Source organism: Plasmodium malariae (assembly GCF_900090045.1).
Source record: "Plasmodium malariae genome assembly, chromosome: 5".
Taxonomy (NCBI): domain Eukaryota; phylum Apicomplexa; class Aconoidasida; order Haemosporida; family Plasmodiidae; genus Plasmodium; species Plasmodium malariae.
This window is the reverse complement of record NC_041779.1, coordinates 468458-487041: the sequence shown is the minus strand read 5'-3', so window position 1 is coordinate 487041 and position 18584 is coordinate 468458. Positions and strand designations below refer to the sequence as shown.

General features: G+C 26.6%; 3 protein-coding genes across 3 annotated transcripts; 1 reads left to right on the top strand and 2 right to left on the bottom strand.

Annotated features, from left to right (window-relative positions):
- PmUG01_05018300 (magnesium transporter, putative) lies at positions 1-2610 on the bottom strand (the record flags this gene model as incomplete). The annotated part of the gene is made up of 1 exon (XM_029003379.1): positions 1-2610. The coding sequence occupies one exon, from the start codon at positions 2608-2610 to the stop codon at positions 1-3; it is 2610 nt and encodes an 869-aa protein (XP_028860330.1).
- A 4150-nt stretch (positions 2611-6760) lies between these two features.
- SET3 (SET domain protein, putative) lies at positions 6761-13312 on the top strand (the record flags this gene model as incomplete). Its single annotated transcript, XM_029003377.1, has 1 exon — positions 6761-13312. One exon carries the CDS (start codon positions 6761-6763, stop codon positions 13310-13312), a length of 6552 nt encoding a protein of 2183 aa, XP_028860329.1.
- Positions 13313-14707: 1395 nt separating this feature from the next.
- On the bottom strand, positions 14708-16647 carry PDI8 (protein disulfide isomerase, putative; the record flags this gene model as incomplete). The annotated part of the gene is made up of 2 exons (XM_029003376.1): positions 14708-15983; positions 16472-16647. The coding sequence occupies 2 exons, from the start codon at positions 16645-16647 to the stop codon at positions 14708-14710; spliced, it is 1452 nt and encodes a 483-aa protein (XP_028860328.1).
- Between the last annotated feature and the right edge of the window lie 1937 nt (positions 16648-18584).

Genomic DNA, 18584 nt, shown 5'->3' with positions numbered 1-18584 from the left:
CTATTCCAACGTCCTCTTCTTTTTTACGTATTTTAAAACTATTTTGTTTATATTATATTGTAAGTATAGTATTCCCAGAATCACGAGCAATATACCTAAGGAAAAGAAAAGAACATTATTTGGCTCCATTCTGGACCCCTTAGCCTGCATTATAATAGTTGTTAGACTACTGAAAAAGACTAAATTGGACATGATTAAAGGAATAACTGACGTAACGCTGAATTTACATAAAGAAACATTTAAAAAAATTAGTTGGTTGCATAAACAAAATAAATTTAAGAATATTATGATGAAAGCAAAAGGGTATTCAAGCATATAAAATTTCTCGTGTGAAAATACTGCTATTATTTGCTCAGAAAATATGTTTACGAATCCACCCGATATACCACATAGGGTGCAACAGCAAATTCTGTAGTAAATAGAATTAGTCGGTGTTAATTTCTTCTCCGATGGCACTAGGTTAATAGACGCGATGAAGGACAAGCATTGAAACTTACTACTGCACTTGCTGCTATGACGACTGCTTTCAACACTTATGATACGGCTTCTATAACTTCTGACACTATTGTCCCCATTTACTTCATTACCTTGGACACTGCATTTTTGTATAAAATAGTTTAGAGGTAATTCTTCTCTACTACTGTAATTTGCATTTTTATCTATTTCTTCGTTTTTTTCGTTTTTTTCGTTTTTTTCGTTTTTTTCGTTTTTTTCGTTTTTTTCGTTTTTTTCGTTTTTTTCGTTTTTTTCGTTTTTTTCGTTTTTTTCGTTTTTTTCGTTTTTTTTGTTTTTTTCATCCTTTTCGTTTCCTCCATCATTTTCCTCTGTCTCTCTTACATTTTCTTCCTTATGAGTAATATCCGATTTATAATTATTTATAATATTTGAGACATTTTTATGACTTAGTTTAATTTTTTTTTGAGAGATCTCAATTATTTTACTACTCTTCTTCACGTTACTCCAGTGTATATATTGAAAGAACAATTTCTCCTTTTGTTCACTCATATTTGATCTTTGCATATCTTTATTTTGATTGTAATATAAAATTTTGGAGTTCATAAATGACGTTAAGAAGAGCTTATTTTTATTATGATGGCTTGTTGTTCTTTCGTTGGTCCCGTTTTGTGAGGAATCAATTATTTTTGACACTGAGTGAATGGAACTACTTTTGTTATTTTTCTCATAATCACTGTTATATTTGATGTCATTCTTTTTTTCATATTCATTTTCATTTTCATCTTTTTGTATTTCACTATGAATAGACAAGTGATATGCGTTTACGCCTTCTATGTATGAGTTATTCTTATCAGAAAAAGCAAAATTATGTTCATCTTTTTCCTTACCATCCGTTTTTAGTGTGTTGAATAAGACTGGGATTTTACAAAAGGGGAATTTTTTTTTATGTATACATTTTTTTTTCCCCCTCTTAAATTGAGGTAAATTATGTTTTTTTGTTTTTCTTGAGCTACTAGACGGTAGTACAATTATTGAAGGCATTTGAAGAGGTTCCTCTTTTGCATTGTTATAATTTTTTATCACGTACCTGTTAAGTGTTTTGTTTATATGTTTGTTTCGTTTTTCGCTTAAATTTTTCATTTTTTTTCCCCTTTTTCGTTTTATGTTTATATCTGCAATTTTAGTAGCAGGAAAGTTGAGCCATTTTTCGTTGCATAGTTCTGTCACACCATTACCTAAATTGTTTAAATGGTTTATATTATTTATATTTTCACAATTTGAATAGAAAGATAAACTATCCTGACTAATGAATATGCCTCCTCCTGTATTTCTATTATAAAATTTTTCCTCATTTTCCGTTAAAATATTGTCGTTATCTTTGTGAGAGTTGGTACTGTTAATAATATCGCTACTATCAGTGTAAGCAGGAAGAGATACAATATTTGTGTAGCTTTTCTTAGAATGGGTTACAAAAGGAGAGGTTTTCTTATCAGTTATACTGGAAAACATAGTATCAAAATGATTCTTGTGTCCATTTATTTTTTGAAGGAAAGAATTTTCGCGTGAATTTTTTGAGGATCTAATTGTTACTGTATTTGTGTGAAAAAAGAATTTTTTTTTTTTTTTTTTTTTTTTTTTTTTGTGGTATTTATCCTTATCCTTTTCCTTAAAGAGTAAAGGAATAATACATATAATTAGAAGTATAAGAACTATGGAAAAAGTAATAACAATGTATATGATGACCTTCGTTTGATTGTATATACTAATTAATTGGTTCATGTTATGTATATCTACTTTTTTTTCTGAAAAGGATATAATCAAAGCTATACCACATATTAAAAAGAGAGCCCCCATATATTGGTGTAGTTTAATTTTTATTTTTAAAGTAATATTTGTTATTATTAAATTCCATAATATATGAACACCTGCAAAAGGAGCAACTAAAGCAGCTGAAGAAAAGTATAGTGCAATAACTGTCGTTATAGGGTCTATAACAACACTCAGTAATATTCCTATTACCCATATTATTACTTTAGGGATCTTATATTTTTTATTCTCTTCTACACTATAACTATCATGCACATACTTATCTCCTAATGCCCCTAAGAAGGAGCCAACAAAACATATTGCTATTCCGATAAGTGACGAGTCCATTATTTCCTACTCTATAGGTATGCAGTAGAGAAAAGGAAAAGTAGTCAAGTGAAGCCGAAAGGATATAATAAGTATTTATAGGGAAAATGTAAAAAAAAATTATACAACAGTGCAGGAATAATCCTGAAAAAATCCCTGCACATTGGTTGACATGCCTTTGCAAGAGACGCCAAATTTTTACGCTTGCGAAAAGAGATATAAAAAAAAAAAAAAAAAATACACACACACACACACACACACAAATAAATAATGCAGACATAAATAGAAATAGATATACTAATATATGTATATATATATATATATATGTGTTTTTGTGTTTGCGTGTATATGTACATACGAGTATAATGCATACACATATGCGTATATATACACACATGCACAAAAACATGGGAACTTGCCAATATTGAACATTCACAAAAAAGACCGAAGAATTATACTTACATGACAGGAGAAAGGAAAACTTTTCCATAGGTCACTGTCATCGGACATTTTCGGGATACTTCATTTTACATTGTAATTTTTTTTTTTTTTTTTTTTTTTTTTTCGTTATAAATATATTTTTGAATCTTTTTTGCAGGAAACAACTTTAGGAAAACATTCCTCTAACGAATGATACAAAGTGATGAATGCAAAAGTGTGGGTATCTGAATTTTTTGTACCGTTAGTGGTGAATAATTTATCTGAAAGCATTTTTAAACTTGATATTAAAAAAAAAAAAAAAAAAAAAAATAATAACAGCAATAACAGCAGCAGCAATAACAACAATAACAGTAACAACAATAACAGTAACAACAGTATGAATAAGCATTGTGGTAGAGCTATAAATTTAAAATTTCAAAACTCATTCGGGAGAACAGTCAAATGACAGCCAAACTTACACCCCAATTAAGCAGCGGCAGGACTGGAGTACATGGAAAAAACGTTGTTACCTATAACTCTTGCACATACATGAATACATACATATGCGCAAACATGTACATATATATGTAACTATTCGTACTAATAATATTGTATGTTTTTTCTTGAAAGCATCGAAAACGATGTAAACGTATTAAGACTAAATGAATAAAGGAATACCTTTAAACTGATTTGAACGACTTTCTAGAGAAAATACACTTTTCCAGTGTTTCACTTTTTTTTGATACTTTTTTTTTAATAATTTTAATGTTTGAGGTATTTCACCCTTGTCTGAGGTGAACTGCTAATTTGTCGTGATAAGTATTGTATGTAGAGTTGGTCCTAGAGAGGTACGTGTTTGTATATGCATACTTATATATATATATATATACACGTATTTATATATATTTACGTATTTATATATATGTACTTCTATACATAACATATGTATTTTATGGGTTCGTTCAAATATCACTATGCAGCGTTTTTCCCAATGGGAGCACTGCTATGATGGCAGTTTATCTTGAAACTGTGTGTCCAATGAAGTCATGAAAACACTTTGTTAAATGAAATATTATAATATAATAAGTTTATAAGAAGTAAGATTAGGGGTTATATTGCTACAACATTTGTAAGTGTAGGGTAAAAAGGAAAAAAGGGTAAGGATTAAAAAATAAAGTAAAATTATTTCTTTAGGAATAATTTTTATTTTTATTCAAGGTTTGCTGTTAAGAATAACGTTTACAATTTTTTTAATTTTTTTTAATTATTCCTAATAGTTATAATTAAAAAAGAGTATAATATTCCAAAGTGTGTTTAAGTGGTTACGGAAAAGAAAACATACACATTGGTTATAAAGATTATGTGAGAAAAAGCTTGCACAACACAAGATTTTTTACAAATTGCAATAGATATAACTCAATGGAGATAAACAAAAAAAAAAAAAACAAAAAAAAAATTGAACCAATAAGCTGAACCAATAAGCTGAACCAAAAAGTTTAACCATATAAATGAACAGAACTAAGTGACCTACTTACTAACTTGGAATCGCATTTTTTAATAAATTAAATAATACATGTAACCATAAACACATATCAAAGGAGTTAAAAGCACAATAAACATATATATATAAAAAAAACATTTCACTAATTTCAATACTAGCAAAATAGGAAATATTAAAAAATGTAATAATTTGTACATATTAAAATGTAATTAATATTAACATTTTTAGTAAGCCCTATTATTTTTTTATCGAGATATTCTGTGAGGAAAAATGGCAACTATTAATTAGCTGTTTTTTTTTTTTTTTTTTTAAGCTTTTTCGAACAAGTTGAATGAAAAGGTATTAAGGTAGTCATGTTTAGGTACATATATTATATTATATATATATATAGAATATTATTTGCACTTAAATTTTCTTTTTGCTATTTTAAATGGCTTTTGAATAAGAAATTAAATTAAGGGTAAATTTTAAAAAATGACTTTAAAATATGTTCTTTTTAAAAAAGGTAAATTTTTACAAATAAATTTGAGCAGTATTTATTGTAACGAAAACTCGTGGAATTAAAACTTTTTTAATAGTTGTGTTAAGATTTTTTCTCTTTTTTTTTAAACATATATATAATATTCTACGTAGCAATTTTTCTTTTTTTTTATTTTATATACCTTATAAGATGAAAATTTGGTTTTGTACTGAACCAAAACCGAACGTCTAAGGAATAATATAGTCATATAATGAAGTTCAAAATATTATGTATATATATATATATATATATATATACAAAATATACGTACAAACTAATATATTTATAGTAATATATAAAATGTGGGTTTTTCGATTTTCTTTCGATCTTTTTATTTTTCCATTTTGACACAAAAAGTTGTATATTTCATTTTACTATAAATTCATTTTATATTACTAAGAGTATATCTTCATATATATATATAAATAAATGTATATTTATTTATTTTGTTATTTTAAAAATACAAATGCGAAAATTACATAGTATTGTTCTTTTTTTATTTTAACCATCTGTTTAATCTAAAAAATAATTGATCTATTTTACTGAAAGAAAAATAAAAAAAATTATGAATTCGAAGAATACACTATTAAGCTATTTTAAGTTAAAAATAAATCAATGTTTAAAACTAAAGTATAATTAAAATGTGAAAAAAAAAAAAATGTAAGTTCAATTTAGTTTTTTTCTTTAAATAAATATATATATATAATACATAAGTGCTAAATACGTATATTATATATATATTATTTATATGCGAATATATTTGTATATTAATTTATATGCGAATATATTTGTATATTATTTTATATGCGAATATATTTGTATATTATTTTATATTAGAATATATTTATATATTATTTTATATGAGAATATATTTATATTTTTTTTTTTTTTGTCAATAAATTTATATATTATTTCATATGCTAATATGTATGTATATCAATTTATATGAGTACATATATGTATATATCAATTTATATGCGTACATGTATGTATATATCAATTTATATGCCCATATATGAATAAACGAATTTAACTAGGGAAAGATGATACTCTTGTTTCATAGTTTTAAAATATACATTTTAGTGACTCTCTTGAAAGCTTAATATTTAAGAGATATTTTTTAAAAATGTTTTAATACATGCTAGTACATTGATGATGAATTATTGACTTTGTTTAATAATATGTTATTGCGAAAAAATTGATGAAGGATTATACTGAGGATATTAAAAAAAGCTTAAATTTTTTGTTGCCATATATATATATATATATATATATATATAATGTTAAAGAATTATAAGCATGTAATAATAAAATAGAATAAAAGTATGTACATATGCATACGTAAATACTTGTACATATATAAGCATGTACATATATATATATATATAATATATACATGTATATACATATGTATATATCCTTTTGAAGTATTTATTGCGTAACATGTAAGACAGCTTGTAATATGTGAGTAGTAATAGTTGCTTTTTGCTTGTATATAACATTTTCATTTCTCTTACCTTTGTTCTTTCATCTTTCATTATTTATCAAAAAAAAAAAATAAAAAAGACAAATATAATAATTATACGAAGCCGTATTTTTATTATATGGTATATATGATAAAAAAAAAGAAAGGAAGGGGAACAGAAGGTTAAATGAATATAGCAACAAAAAAAAAAAAAAAAAGAAGGAACACAAACATTTAGTAACATTAATTGAGTAAAAAGAAAAATATGAAGGGAAAGAATATTAAAAAGAATACAAGTGGAAATGGAAAAGTAGAAAATGACATAAACAACAGTGTTAATTGTAGTGGTAGTAATATTAACATTAGTAATAGTAGTAACAGTAATAATAATAATAATAGTAGTAATAATAGTAGTAATAATAGTAGTAATAATAGTAGTAGTAATAATATTGTTACTTTGAAGAATAACAATAAAGGATTGAAAATGAACGAAAATAAGGATGGAAATGATACAGCAACAAATTTAAATATCTTAGAAGAGGAACACTTGTATGAAGGTAGCGAGAATGAAAACAACTTAAAAAAATACAATGAAAAAATACTAAAAGGAAAACTAGTGAATCCAAGAAATAAATATGTAAAAACTAGTCAAAAGAAAGAAATCGAAAATGATGATGGAAAAGTTAATAATTTATTTGGTAATAATAACAATTACAGCACGTATGCTTCAGAAGAAACAAATAATAAAAAGCAAGAGGTTGACATAAATGGCAACTTGAAATATAACTTTAACGCAAATTGCCCAAGTTATGGGGGCGAAGAAATACTTAAACAAAGCAATGTTAATGTAAGTAGTAGTGACGCTAATACTGTTCATATGAGTTGCCTTGATGCGAGCCGCGTTGATGTGAATGGCGTTGATGTGAATGGCGTTGATGAGAATGGTGTTGATGAGAATGGTGTTGATATGAAAGCCATTCACTTCAACTCGGCTGATTTTAAAGCTATTGATGCGAATAACATTCACTGGAGCAATGTTGGAGGTAACAATATTGCAAGAAGAAGCACGGATAAGAATACATCAACTGGAAACAAAGTGGAAGATATTAATGGAGTATGTGTTAATAATAATAACGATCATAGCTGTAACAATAACTGCAACATTAACAGCAACATGAACAACAATGTTAACAGTAACAGTAGCGATATTATTAGTGGGCGCACTAACAATAATACCGGTATTGGAAACGGTAGCATAAACAACAGTGGTGATGCTAGTAACATCCTTATTAACAGTTGTCGCAGTGACGAACTGAATGACCCAGGCGGTACAAGCAACAAAGTTAAGTGCAGTGTTGTAGGAGATAACGAAGAGATTGTTAAAGTGAGAAAAAGAGGTAATCCAAATTTCTTGAAAAAGGAATATAGGGCGAAAAACAATATTGGAGCTGTTAACAAAGATGATCATAATGATAACAAAAAAGAGAACGGAAGTAACAACTTATTTAGTAGTAACAATATGGTAGCTTTAAACAAAGTAGGTAGAAAAAAAGGACGGAGAGAAAAAAAAATGTCAAAAGGTAGTAATTCATTTCGCATTAATAGTAATTTAAGAGATTATAATAACGAGCAATTTGAAAAGGGTATTAGTGAAAGAGTGGGTGAAAGAAGAAAAAGAAAATTACGCCGGGGAAGGATAAAACAGAAAAGAAGAAGAAACACACGCAAGAAAATACTACGTTCTTCACTAAGAAATATCAATAACAGTAATAATAATAGAAATAATAATAATAGTAGTATTAGTGGCAGTAAATATAAATATGATCAAGGATATGTAGGGAATATAAATAAAAAGGAAAATAAAAGTAAGTTAACAGAAAATTATTATAACAATGTGAACGATATGAATAATAAATTTTCGAATATAAATATTTCAAAACATTTTTTTCTTAAAATGGATGATGATAATTCAAGTAAGAATAGTTCAGTTTCTTTTTGTTTAAATAATAAATGTTTTCAAAAAAAAATTATTATATTAGATGAAAATGAAAATAATGATATATCTTTTGTTAATGAAGTTAAGAAAAGATATTTAACAGATGATGAAAATGCTATTTTTTTAAATTTAGTGCGTGAAGAACATATGAAAAGATTCAATTTTACTGATTCATTATCTAGTAAAGATTCGTTAGTAGAACAATTTATGTTATATAATTTATTTTCTTACGATATTGCAATTTTAAAGAGCTCCTTAAAGTTTATATATACCTTTTGTTTATTTAAAAATTTACGATTATATTATCAAATACAAAACAAAAATATATATATAGATGAAAAAGCTATTTCAAATTGTAGAATTAAAGATAATTTAATTGACACTCATTCTATTATTTTAGCTATGTTTGATAATTATTATAAAAATATTAACAAGCAAAAAATACCTATAGCTGATTTTATAAATTCCTACTACTTTAACATACATAATATAAAATTTGCAAAAAAAAATGTGCAATCTAATAAAACATATGACGATATTATTTTACCCGAAAAGGATAATAGAAAAATTAGCACTATGTATAAAAATAGACCATATTTATACTCTAGTTATTCGAATGACGAAAACGAGTGTAACAGTGCTATGCGTAAAAGTGCTCTAAAGGAAACTACAAATAAAATAGAGAAGAACTCTGCGTTCCTAAAGAATTCCCCAAAGGAGGGTGAACACCATGACGTTAACATTGGTAGGAATGGGAATGAATTAGTAGAACATGCTGTGGAAGAAGTAGACAATAAGGAAAGTAGTTATATCGACGCGGTCCATAAACTCCCAGATGGAGCAGATGAAAATAAACAACTTGATCGCTTTCATGTGTGTAGTAGTGCAAAAGGAACAGGAGAAGCGAAAGAGGTCATTCCTGAAGTGGTAAAGGAAGAAGTAGTTATCTCCATTTCAGATTCACCACAAATAAGCAGAGGAAAGAACGAAAACAGTAAGAATGGTGTTTGCGGTACTATTGACACAAGTACAGAGAATGGAAACTTTGATTACAATGATATTACAGGCGTAGGAAAGAAAGATAATGAATTATCTTTGAAAAAGAAAGATACAAGTTGCAAAATTGAGGAAACAGAAAAAAATGAAATTTTAAATAATGAAAAAAACAAATTATGTGTTTCTAGTGAACAAAAGGAAAGTTCGCATATTAGTGATGATGACATGACTGATGAAAAAAAGGATTTTCTTAATTGTGAAGGAAAGAGAAGAAAATTATTTTCGAGCGATGAGGAGGAAAACAATGCATATGTTTATAAGAAGCAGAAGATGTTATCCGAAAATGAAGGAAAAACTGCTAACTTGAACAAAGAGTGTTTTCAACGTAACCATAATGAATATCATTCGGTTAATAAAAAAGAGGAAAAGGATGAGCATGAATATAGTGTAATAAATGAGGATGTGGTAATGATGAAATATTGTAAGAGTGAAAGGGGTGAAAATGACGAAAGGGGCGAAAAAATCGACTTAACTGAAAATGGTAAGAAAGATAAGAGTAAAGACAATTTTGAAGCAAATTATCATAAGAAAGATGTACATATGAACAGTGCGGCAGAAGAATGGGGAAAATGCAAAAGGGAAGAAAAAAAAATTCCTGTGTTATTACCAAAATGTGAAGATGTTATGAATAATAATAGTGAGGGGAATCGCGTCTCTGTTGAGTTTGATAGCGATAAGAACAAATATGAGGATGCTGAAATAAAAAAAAAAGAGGAATATAGTAAAGATATTGTTAAAAAGAAAGGAGTTCAAAAAAACAGTGAATCAACGGGAGAATATAAAAAAAAGTTGATATTAAGAAATAGGAATGTGAAAGAAAAGAAGGAAATTAAACAAATTAGTAATAATAATAATAATAGTAATAATGTACCTATTAAAAGGGGGAGGAAGAAATTTTTCTGTAATAATAATCTTTCTCTAATGAAGAACAGACGTAGAAGGGGCCGAATACCTAGAGGTAAGAAGAGTTCAGAGAAGGGCAAAAAAAATAAATTACAACAACAGCAATATCAACATCAGCATTATCAACAGCAGCAGAAGAAAAAAAAAAAGAGAGAGGAAGGGTGCTACCCGGAAGATGTAAATGAGCTTGAAAATGTAAATGTGATGCTTTTAGAAAGAATAAAAAATAATTATAAAATGATTATGCAGAATGATAAACTTAATAAAAAGAATAGAAATGGAGAGGATTATTACTGTTATGGTAATGATGGAGAGATGGAGGGAAAAATGAACAAGTCAAAAATTAACAGAATGAAATCTTTTAATGAGTACAACCACGTGTACAACAGTAAAAACAATGATACTAATGGAAATAATAAAAAAGATACTATTGGTAATAATGATAGTAACAGTAGTAATGACGGGGGTACTAATTATAATAACAATGTTAACAGTGGTAATATCGGTAGTAACAGCAATAATAGTAATAATAATAATATTAGTTGTAGCAAAGATAATTACAATAGCTACAATTTTAACTATGGCTATAACTACTATAATGGGAATGAAATGACGGATAAGGAAAAGAGGTATATGTTAACAGTAGACTCATTATATAGCAACAACTTCAACATTTTAGATATAAAGGTTAATACGCATTTTTCTCATAATTATCATATTTCTTTATTTTTTTTGTGTAAATATACATCATATAATTTGTTTTTACATCCAATAAATAAAAATGAACATATCGTTTCTTCAATTATATTGAATTCAAAAAATGATGTACTAACAGATAATGGTAATTTTTTCGTGTTAAGATATTTATTGTCCTTTTTAAGTAACAAAATATCAAGTCTTAGAAAATGTTATGCTAATGCATTATATAATTCTTATTTATTACAAATGCCTATAAGAATTTTTCGTCATAATAATTTAGAAACAAAATATAGTCCAAACTACGGTATAAGATATGATGGTATATACAAAATAGTTAATGCATATACGATAAATGATTATTCTACTTCTGAATATAAGAGGGATATTCTTTACTTTTTTAAAAGACTATATGTGGACAAATGTTTTATTCCAAATAATTGTCGTATTTTTGATAATAGAAATGAAAGGAAAAAATATCTTATTGAGAAAAATTCTGTGTCAATTAATGTCTTTTTAAATAAAGAAATAGTTATGACCTTAACTGTTCCTTACTTGAAAAATTATAAATCTACTACTTTTACCAACTTTAATCATATATATAAATTTATAAGAAAAAAATGTATTAATGAGAAATTGGCTACAGAATGGATCAAAACAGATGTGAAAATGTATGAAGAATGTAAGAAAAGACTTAAAGAAGAAGTAGTTCATAGTGCTGCTTCTGGTGAGAAGATAAAAAATGATACAACACAACAAGTGGATGCAATTGAAGACCAATCAAATTGTGTACTACTACACACATCAGATAATGAAAAGAATATATTGATGAACAATAATCATTCAAATCGTGAAGATTATTCCAACGAGTGTGGTATAATAGCAGATAAGAAGTTTGGGTGGGGGAACAAACAAGATGATAATACAAAAACTACTCAGTTGTATCCTAATAGTGAAAAGGAGTTTAATGGAGAAGGAAGACTTACAAATTACGGAGCATTAGCGGGTAGAGAAGAACATATATCGGAGGAAAAATTAAATAAAGAAAATAAATGTCATAATGATGAAAATAAGAGTAAAAATTTGATTAATGAATTCCCCTTCTGGTGTTTAGGAAAATATTTACCACTTGTGCTCATTTTAGAAACGTTAAATTTTGAAAAAGAAATAAATGAAAATCAAAGAGTAAAAATGAAAAATTTGAAAAATTTAGATATATCTATTAAAAGAACAGAAATTCCAATAAACTGTGAGCTAGCCAAAAGACCAGCTCATTTATTTATACCAATAAAAAGTAAAGAAGCTATATCAGCATATATTGAATTGAAAAAACCATTTTGTGATTCATGGAATCCTTATGAAGACTTATCTGCTGGAAAGGAAAAATTTAAAATACCAGTGGAGAATGTTGTAGATGATGCATTACCACCTATGAATTTTACTTATGTAAATAAAACCATTTTTTTTTCCAGACTTCCTCCATATAATTTATTACCACTTTGTTCAGGATGTGCTCCTCAAAATTATAATAAAAAAGAATTTGATGAAATATATATTAATGGATATTGCAAAGGGTTAAGACATAAAAGGACAAACAGAATCTATTGCGATGGAAATAAAAATTATGATATTAATGATTTTAACGTTTTAGCTGCATGTTCAGGTAATTGTTTATGTGACCCTTCAAAATGTACTAACGTTTTCCCTGAGGGGTTACATTACCCTGTTAAGGTAGTTAAAACAAGAGATATTGGATGGGATATTGTTTCTTGTTCATATATTAAAGCAAATTCGTTAATTATGCATTACGTTGGTGAAATAACAACAAGAAAAGAAATGATTTCACGAGAACATGAATATGACAAAAAAGGTTATTTTAATTACTTTATCGAAACTGCTGAAGTAGATGAAACATATCCAGATGATTGGAAAATTCCATGCATTGATGCTCTGTTTATTTCTAATGTTGCTCGCTTTTTAAACCATTCATGTGAGCCTAATGTAAATGTCATTACAATATGGAGAGGTGACAACTATCCATCAGTTGGCATTTTTGCTTCAAGAGATATAAAACCAGATGAACCCTTGAAATATCATTATGGAATTAACTACAAAAATATTAAGTGTATGTGTCATTCGAAAAAGTGCAAGGGGTACATAGGATGATAAAATATGTGTTTGCCTTGAAGGGGAAGAAAAAAAAAAAAAAAAAAATTCCCCCCCTGTGCATATTTCGTTTTTACTTTCATTTGGTTATATATATATATATATGAAAATTACTCTAGTAGAAAATTTTAATTCCTGTGCTTGCGTTTAAACGCAAAATGGGGTGCATATATATATATATATATATATGTATGTATGTTATTACCTCTCTTGCTTTTTTATAGTTAAATATACATACTTGTGTAACTTTCAGTTATCAAGTGTAGCATTAAAATGAGTGAATAACGTAAAATTTGTCAAACATTTTTAAAAGTTTTCCATTTTGCAAAGTGGAATTATATTATTACGTGTGTGTCCTTATATATATATATATATATATATAAACATGTTTGTCCCACACGAAGCTGAACTGCGCAATTTTTGCACTTTCTTGCTATACAAAAAAGGGAAACTTTTCTTTATACCCACCTTTACTCCTTTATTTTTTTAAAAAATGAGTTACAGACGTCTTTCCACTTTTGCAATGTGTTCATATAAATTACAACCTTGATTAAAGTTGAATTATGAAGCGTTTGAAAAGGAAAATATGAAAAACTCCCATGTACTACGTGCACACATGTACATAACTATGTACATATATATATCTAATACATATGACAGCTATATATATATATATATATATATATATTATCGTATGAAAAATATATGATGCCTTCATGCAAATAAAAGTAAAACTTATTTAGAAAAATGCACTACAAATAAATATATTCTCATAACAGTATTTTTTATTTAATAATCGAAATAAAATGTCCCCTTTACTCACATGTGGGATAAAAAAAATGTAGTTTTAACCATAAGGTTATATTATTGTATACACAAATATCTTAATATGCATTTGGCAACATATACACACACATATATATATATATATATACATATATACATATGTACACAGAAAAACTGTCAACATTCCTAGTTCGTTAAGTGTTCAAGATTTAATGATAGGGTTAAGTAACAATTAACTGCTTTCATGGTAGACGTATATATTCCTGCTTATGCACCTTTAATTTATTCCCTGCACTAATGTATACAGTTTGTAGATTCTGATGAGAAATGTATATTTTATTATATATTTTATGATTTTTTTTTATTCATTTTATATATATATATATATATATATATATATATTTTTTTTTTTTTTTTTTTTTATTTTTTTATTTTATTTTTTTTCATTTTTTTATTTTTTTTATTTATAACATTTTGTTATTCTCAAAATAAGTAATTATGGTACACCTTTAATATGTCATCTCTTCGGGTCCATGCATATCTATTTTCCCCTTTCTGTATTAACATGTTTACAAATATATAAATATATGCACAAGTTTGAAGGACCAATTACAATTCTTCTGTAGTTCCATCTTCAAATTCAGGAACCCCTTCAACAGAAATAGGTGTGTTGGTAGCATGTTTATTTAAAAAGTCTACGAATCCTTTTAGGGACCTTTCACCCTCATAAGGCAAAGGAACTTTAGTTCCTGCTTTTACAAAATAGATGGTTGGGAAACCTGACCATTCGAAATCTTTAATTGGTGTTTCGTTTAGAGTACCATCCATTTTTGCAATAATTATGGAATCATATTTCTTTAACTTTCTACCAAGATCTTCATAAACAGGCTCTAATTTTTTGCAATGTCCACACCAAGGTGCATATATTTCAATTAGTACGTCTTTTCCACTTTTTAAAACTACATCTACAAATGAATTCCCTACAACTACTTTAACGGGTGCATTTTTATCATCTTCTGGTATGGGCTCTGATTTAAGAGATTTTTCAATTTTCCCTGCTTCTACATCTTTAAAAAAGGCTATAATTGCTTTATGATTACGTAAAGATTCCTTAGGGTTTGTTAATATATATCTTCCTTCACTCGATTGATATGCTAAACCGGGAAATTCACTTAAGCCTAATGATGCCTTAGCATGATCTGCATATTCAGGAATATTTAATAAAACAAAATGTGTTTTATTTCTTAATTCTGCTGCAGCTAAACGTACTTCTTCTTTTATCTCATTATACTGTTCAATCGTAGCACAAACCCATACTAATTCTTTCGGACTCTCTGCATAAAATCGATAATTTTCAGTATTTATCTCACCAAATAATGGAAAGGATTCTGTTGAAACAAACTCAGATAAATCGGTGTTTTCATCATATTCTACTTTTTTTTCATCTTTCCTGTAACAATAAATTTTATTATGTTTATCATTTTTCTTAACAAAAAATTTAGCAATTTCACGATTTTTGTCACCTACCTCATTAAATTTTTTATATAGTTCATCATCTTTCGATTTATATTCATAGTAAAAGGCAACAGAGGGTTTTTTTTCCTTTAACTCGTCTTCTATATTTCCTGTTATTTCTGTAAACACTGGACCTGTCATTTGTAATAACCAATCTACGATTGATTGCGCTGTTCTACCTCCTCCATAATTTACTCTAACTTTCTTATTGAATAGAATCAAAGTGGGATAACCAGTTATTCCATATTCTTGGGCTAGTCCACTCTCTGTCGTTGCATCTACGCTCGCTAATTTTATTTCGCTTTTCTTTTCTAACAATATATTTGCTGCCTCGTTGTATTCTGGAATTAGCCTTTTACAATGTCCACACCTTCAGGGGGGAGGGGGAAAGAAGTGAAGCGCAATTAAAATGTGCACACGTATACATATATGTATATGCATACACATATATACGCGGGGTATATGTATTCACGTGTGCACATACACCTCACACGTACAGATGTACATATGCATCTACAGACGCATATATATACATATATATTGACATATGGACGAATGTATATAGTATCACATAATTAACAATGAAAACAAACTTTTGGAAAATGTAAAAATTTGCGGAAATATAAACTTTTTCTTTTTGCAATTTCTTTTTTTCCTTTCTTTTGATCCCTCCTTTTTTCATTTTCTTTTTTTCCTTTCTTTTGATCCCTCCTTTTTTCATTTTCTTTTTTTCCTTTCTTTTGATCCCTCCTTTTTTCATTTTCTTTTTTTCCTTTCTTTTTTTCCTTTTTTTTCTTCTTTTTCCCTTTCATTTTCCCCTTTCTTTTCTTATTTTTTTTTCTTTATAACTGTTCTTACCATGGTGCGTAGAACATGACCAAAACAATGTCATTATCTGTTATAAACTTGCTTAGTTCGCCAGTATGTAAAATTTTCACGTTCTCATTAAAAAGATCATCATGAGAATAGGCACGTTTTTGCAAAACAACGAAAATTAAAAATAAAAAAAAGGAAATATACTTTGCATTATTCATTTTTTAAGCCTATTTATATAAATGTATATTGAATATTATCATATATGAATATTATTATTACTATAACTGTGTTTTAATCTTGTGAAGGAAAAAAAAATATTAAACAAAAATATGCTAACTTTTAAAAGGATCTTGTTTTCTTTTTCTTTAAACAATATTTAAATAAATAAATAAATATATATATATATATATATATATATAGTTAAATATAACTATAACGTTCAATATTTGTGAATATGCGAAGTAAATGTGTATATAAAACAATACAATATAAATATAATATAAATAATGTAAATTCTTATGTACACTATACTTTTTTTTCTTCAAGGGTGCTTTTTCATTTAAAAAAAATAAAATTCCAATATAAAAAAAAAATATCTTTTCAAAAAAAAAAAAAATCTACTATTTCCTCATGCGTTCTTATTTATTATTCTTACATAATTATTTCAACTTTTGAAGAAATGTATTTTGGGCTTTTTTTTTTTTTTTTTTTTTTCACTTAAACTACGTATATGGAAACTCGTGTATACGTTAAATAATATACATATGTATAAAAATAAACATATAATATATATCTATATATATGAATATGAAGATACTACATTATACAGTTGACGCCTATAGCTCTATTACTAGAACGCATATTTATTTATGGCGCATGTAAAACGGTTTTAAATTTTATGCCTTTTTTTTGGACTTTTTTTCCTTCATTGTGTGCTTATATGTATATATGCATTGAAAAGAATTAAATAAAATAGTATTTAATAAGCAAAACGGAAAAATTCATATATCAGAGAATAAAAGCAAAAAAAACAAAAAGAATATTATATTATTTATAGAAGTGTATTCTTAACAAGGGTAAGTAAATGTATGTGTGCACTTAAAACTAAAGTGCATTTTTTTTTTTTTTTCGGTAATGAGGAATATAGTAACTACCTTGCTTTTAAAATGTTAAATATGGGAAGAACATATTTAAAAACTCTACTTCTGATAATATGTGAAAGAATATGTATATTTAAAATTTGTATAAACCATATATATATATATAAATATATTTAATAGAAGGTACAATTTTTTTTTAAAAAAAAATTTTAATAAATGTTTAGTAATAGTAGGTACGGCTTTAAATAATAATTAGGTCTAAATGGGTACTCATTAATTTTTAACTTTTTAATTCTTGTTTTTTAGAATAAATTTATCATGATGTATATGAGTATATTATTTATTCTTTATATATGATAAATGAAGACTTGGTAGTTTTTTTTTTTTTTTTTAACTTATATATTTGGGGCTTATTTTTACCATTTAAAGAACTACTTCCTAGAGTATAAGTGAAACGGTTATATTAAATGTAGGCATATATATATATAATATATTTTTTTTTTTTTTTAACTTATATATTTGGGGCTTATTTTTACCATTTAAAGAACTAATTCCTAGAGTATAAGTGAAACGGTTATATTAAATGTAGGCATATATATATATAATATATTTTTTTTTTTTTTTTAACTTATATATTTGGGGCTTATTTTTACCATTTAAAGAACTAATTCCTAGAGTATAAGTGAAACGGTTATATTAAATGTAGGCATATATATATATATATTTTTTTTTTTTTTCGAACTAAATTGAAATTTGGAGGGAAAATCAACACCATATGATAAATATTTTGATGCATTTCTTTTTCTTTTTTTCTAATTTTGAGGAAACTATGCTTAATTGTTCCTAGATTAATTTCCATTTATGCACCCTTTTAAAAAAATATATTTTTTAGAAGTAGAAAAAAAAAATTAGTGATTATGTCATATCATTTTGTTTTCTTTTATGCATCAAAGCTACTTCAGCATATATATTTTTCTTTACTATTCCTTTGTTTTACTTTTGTTATCCTCTATGATCGTTTAACACTCGATTGTTTTTTTGTTGATTATTACAAG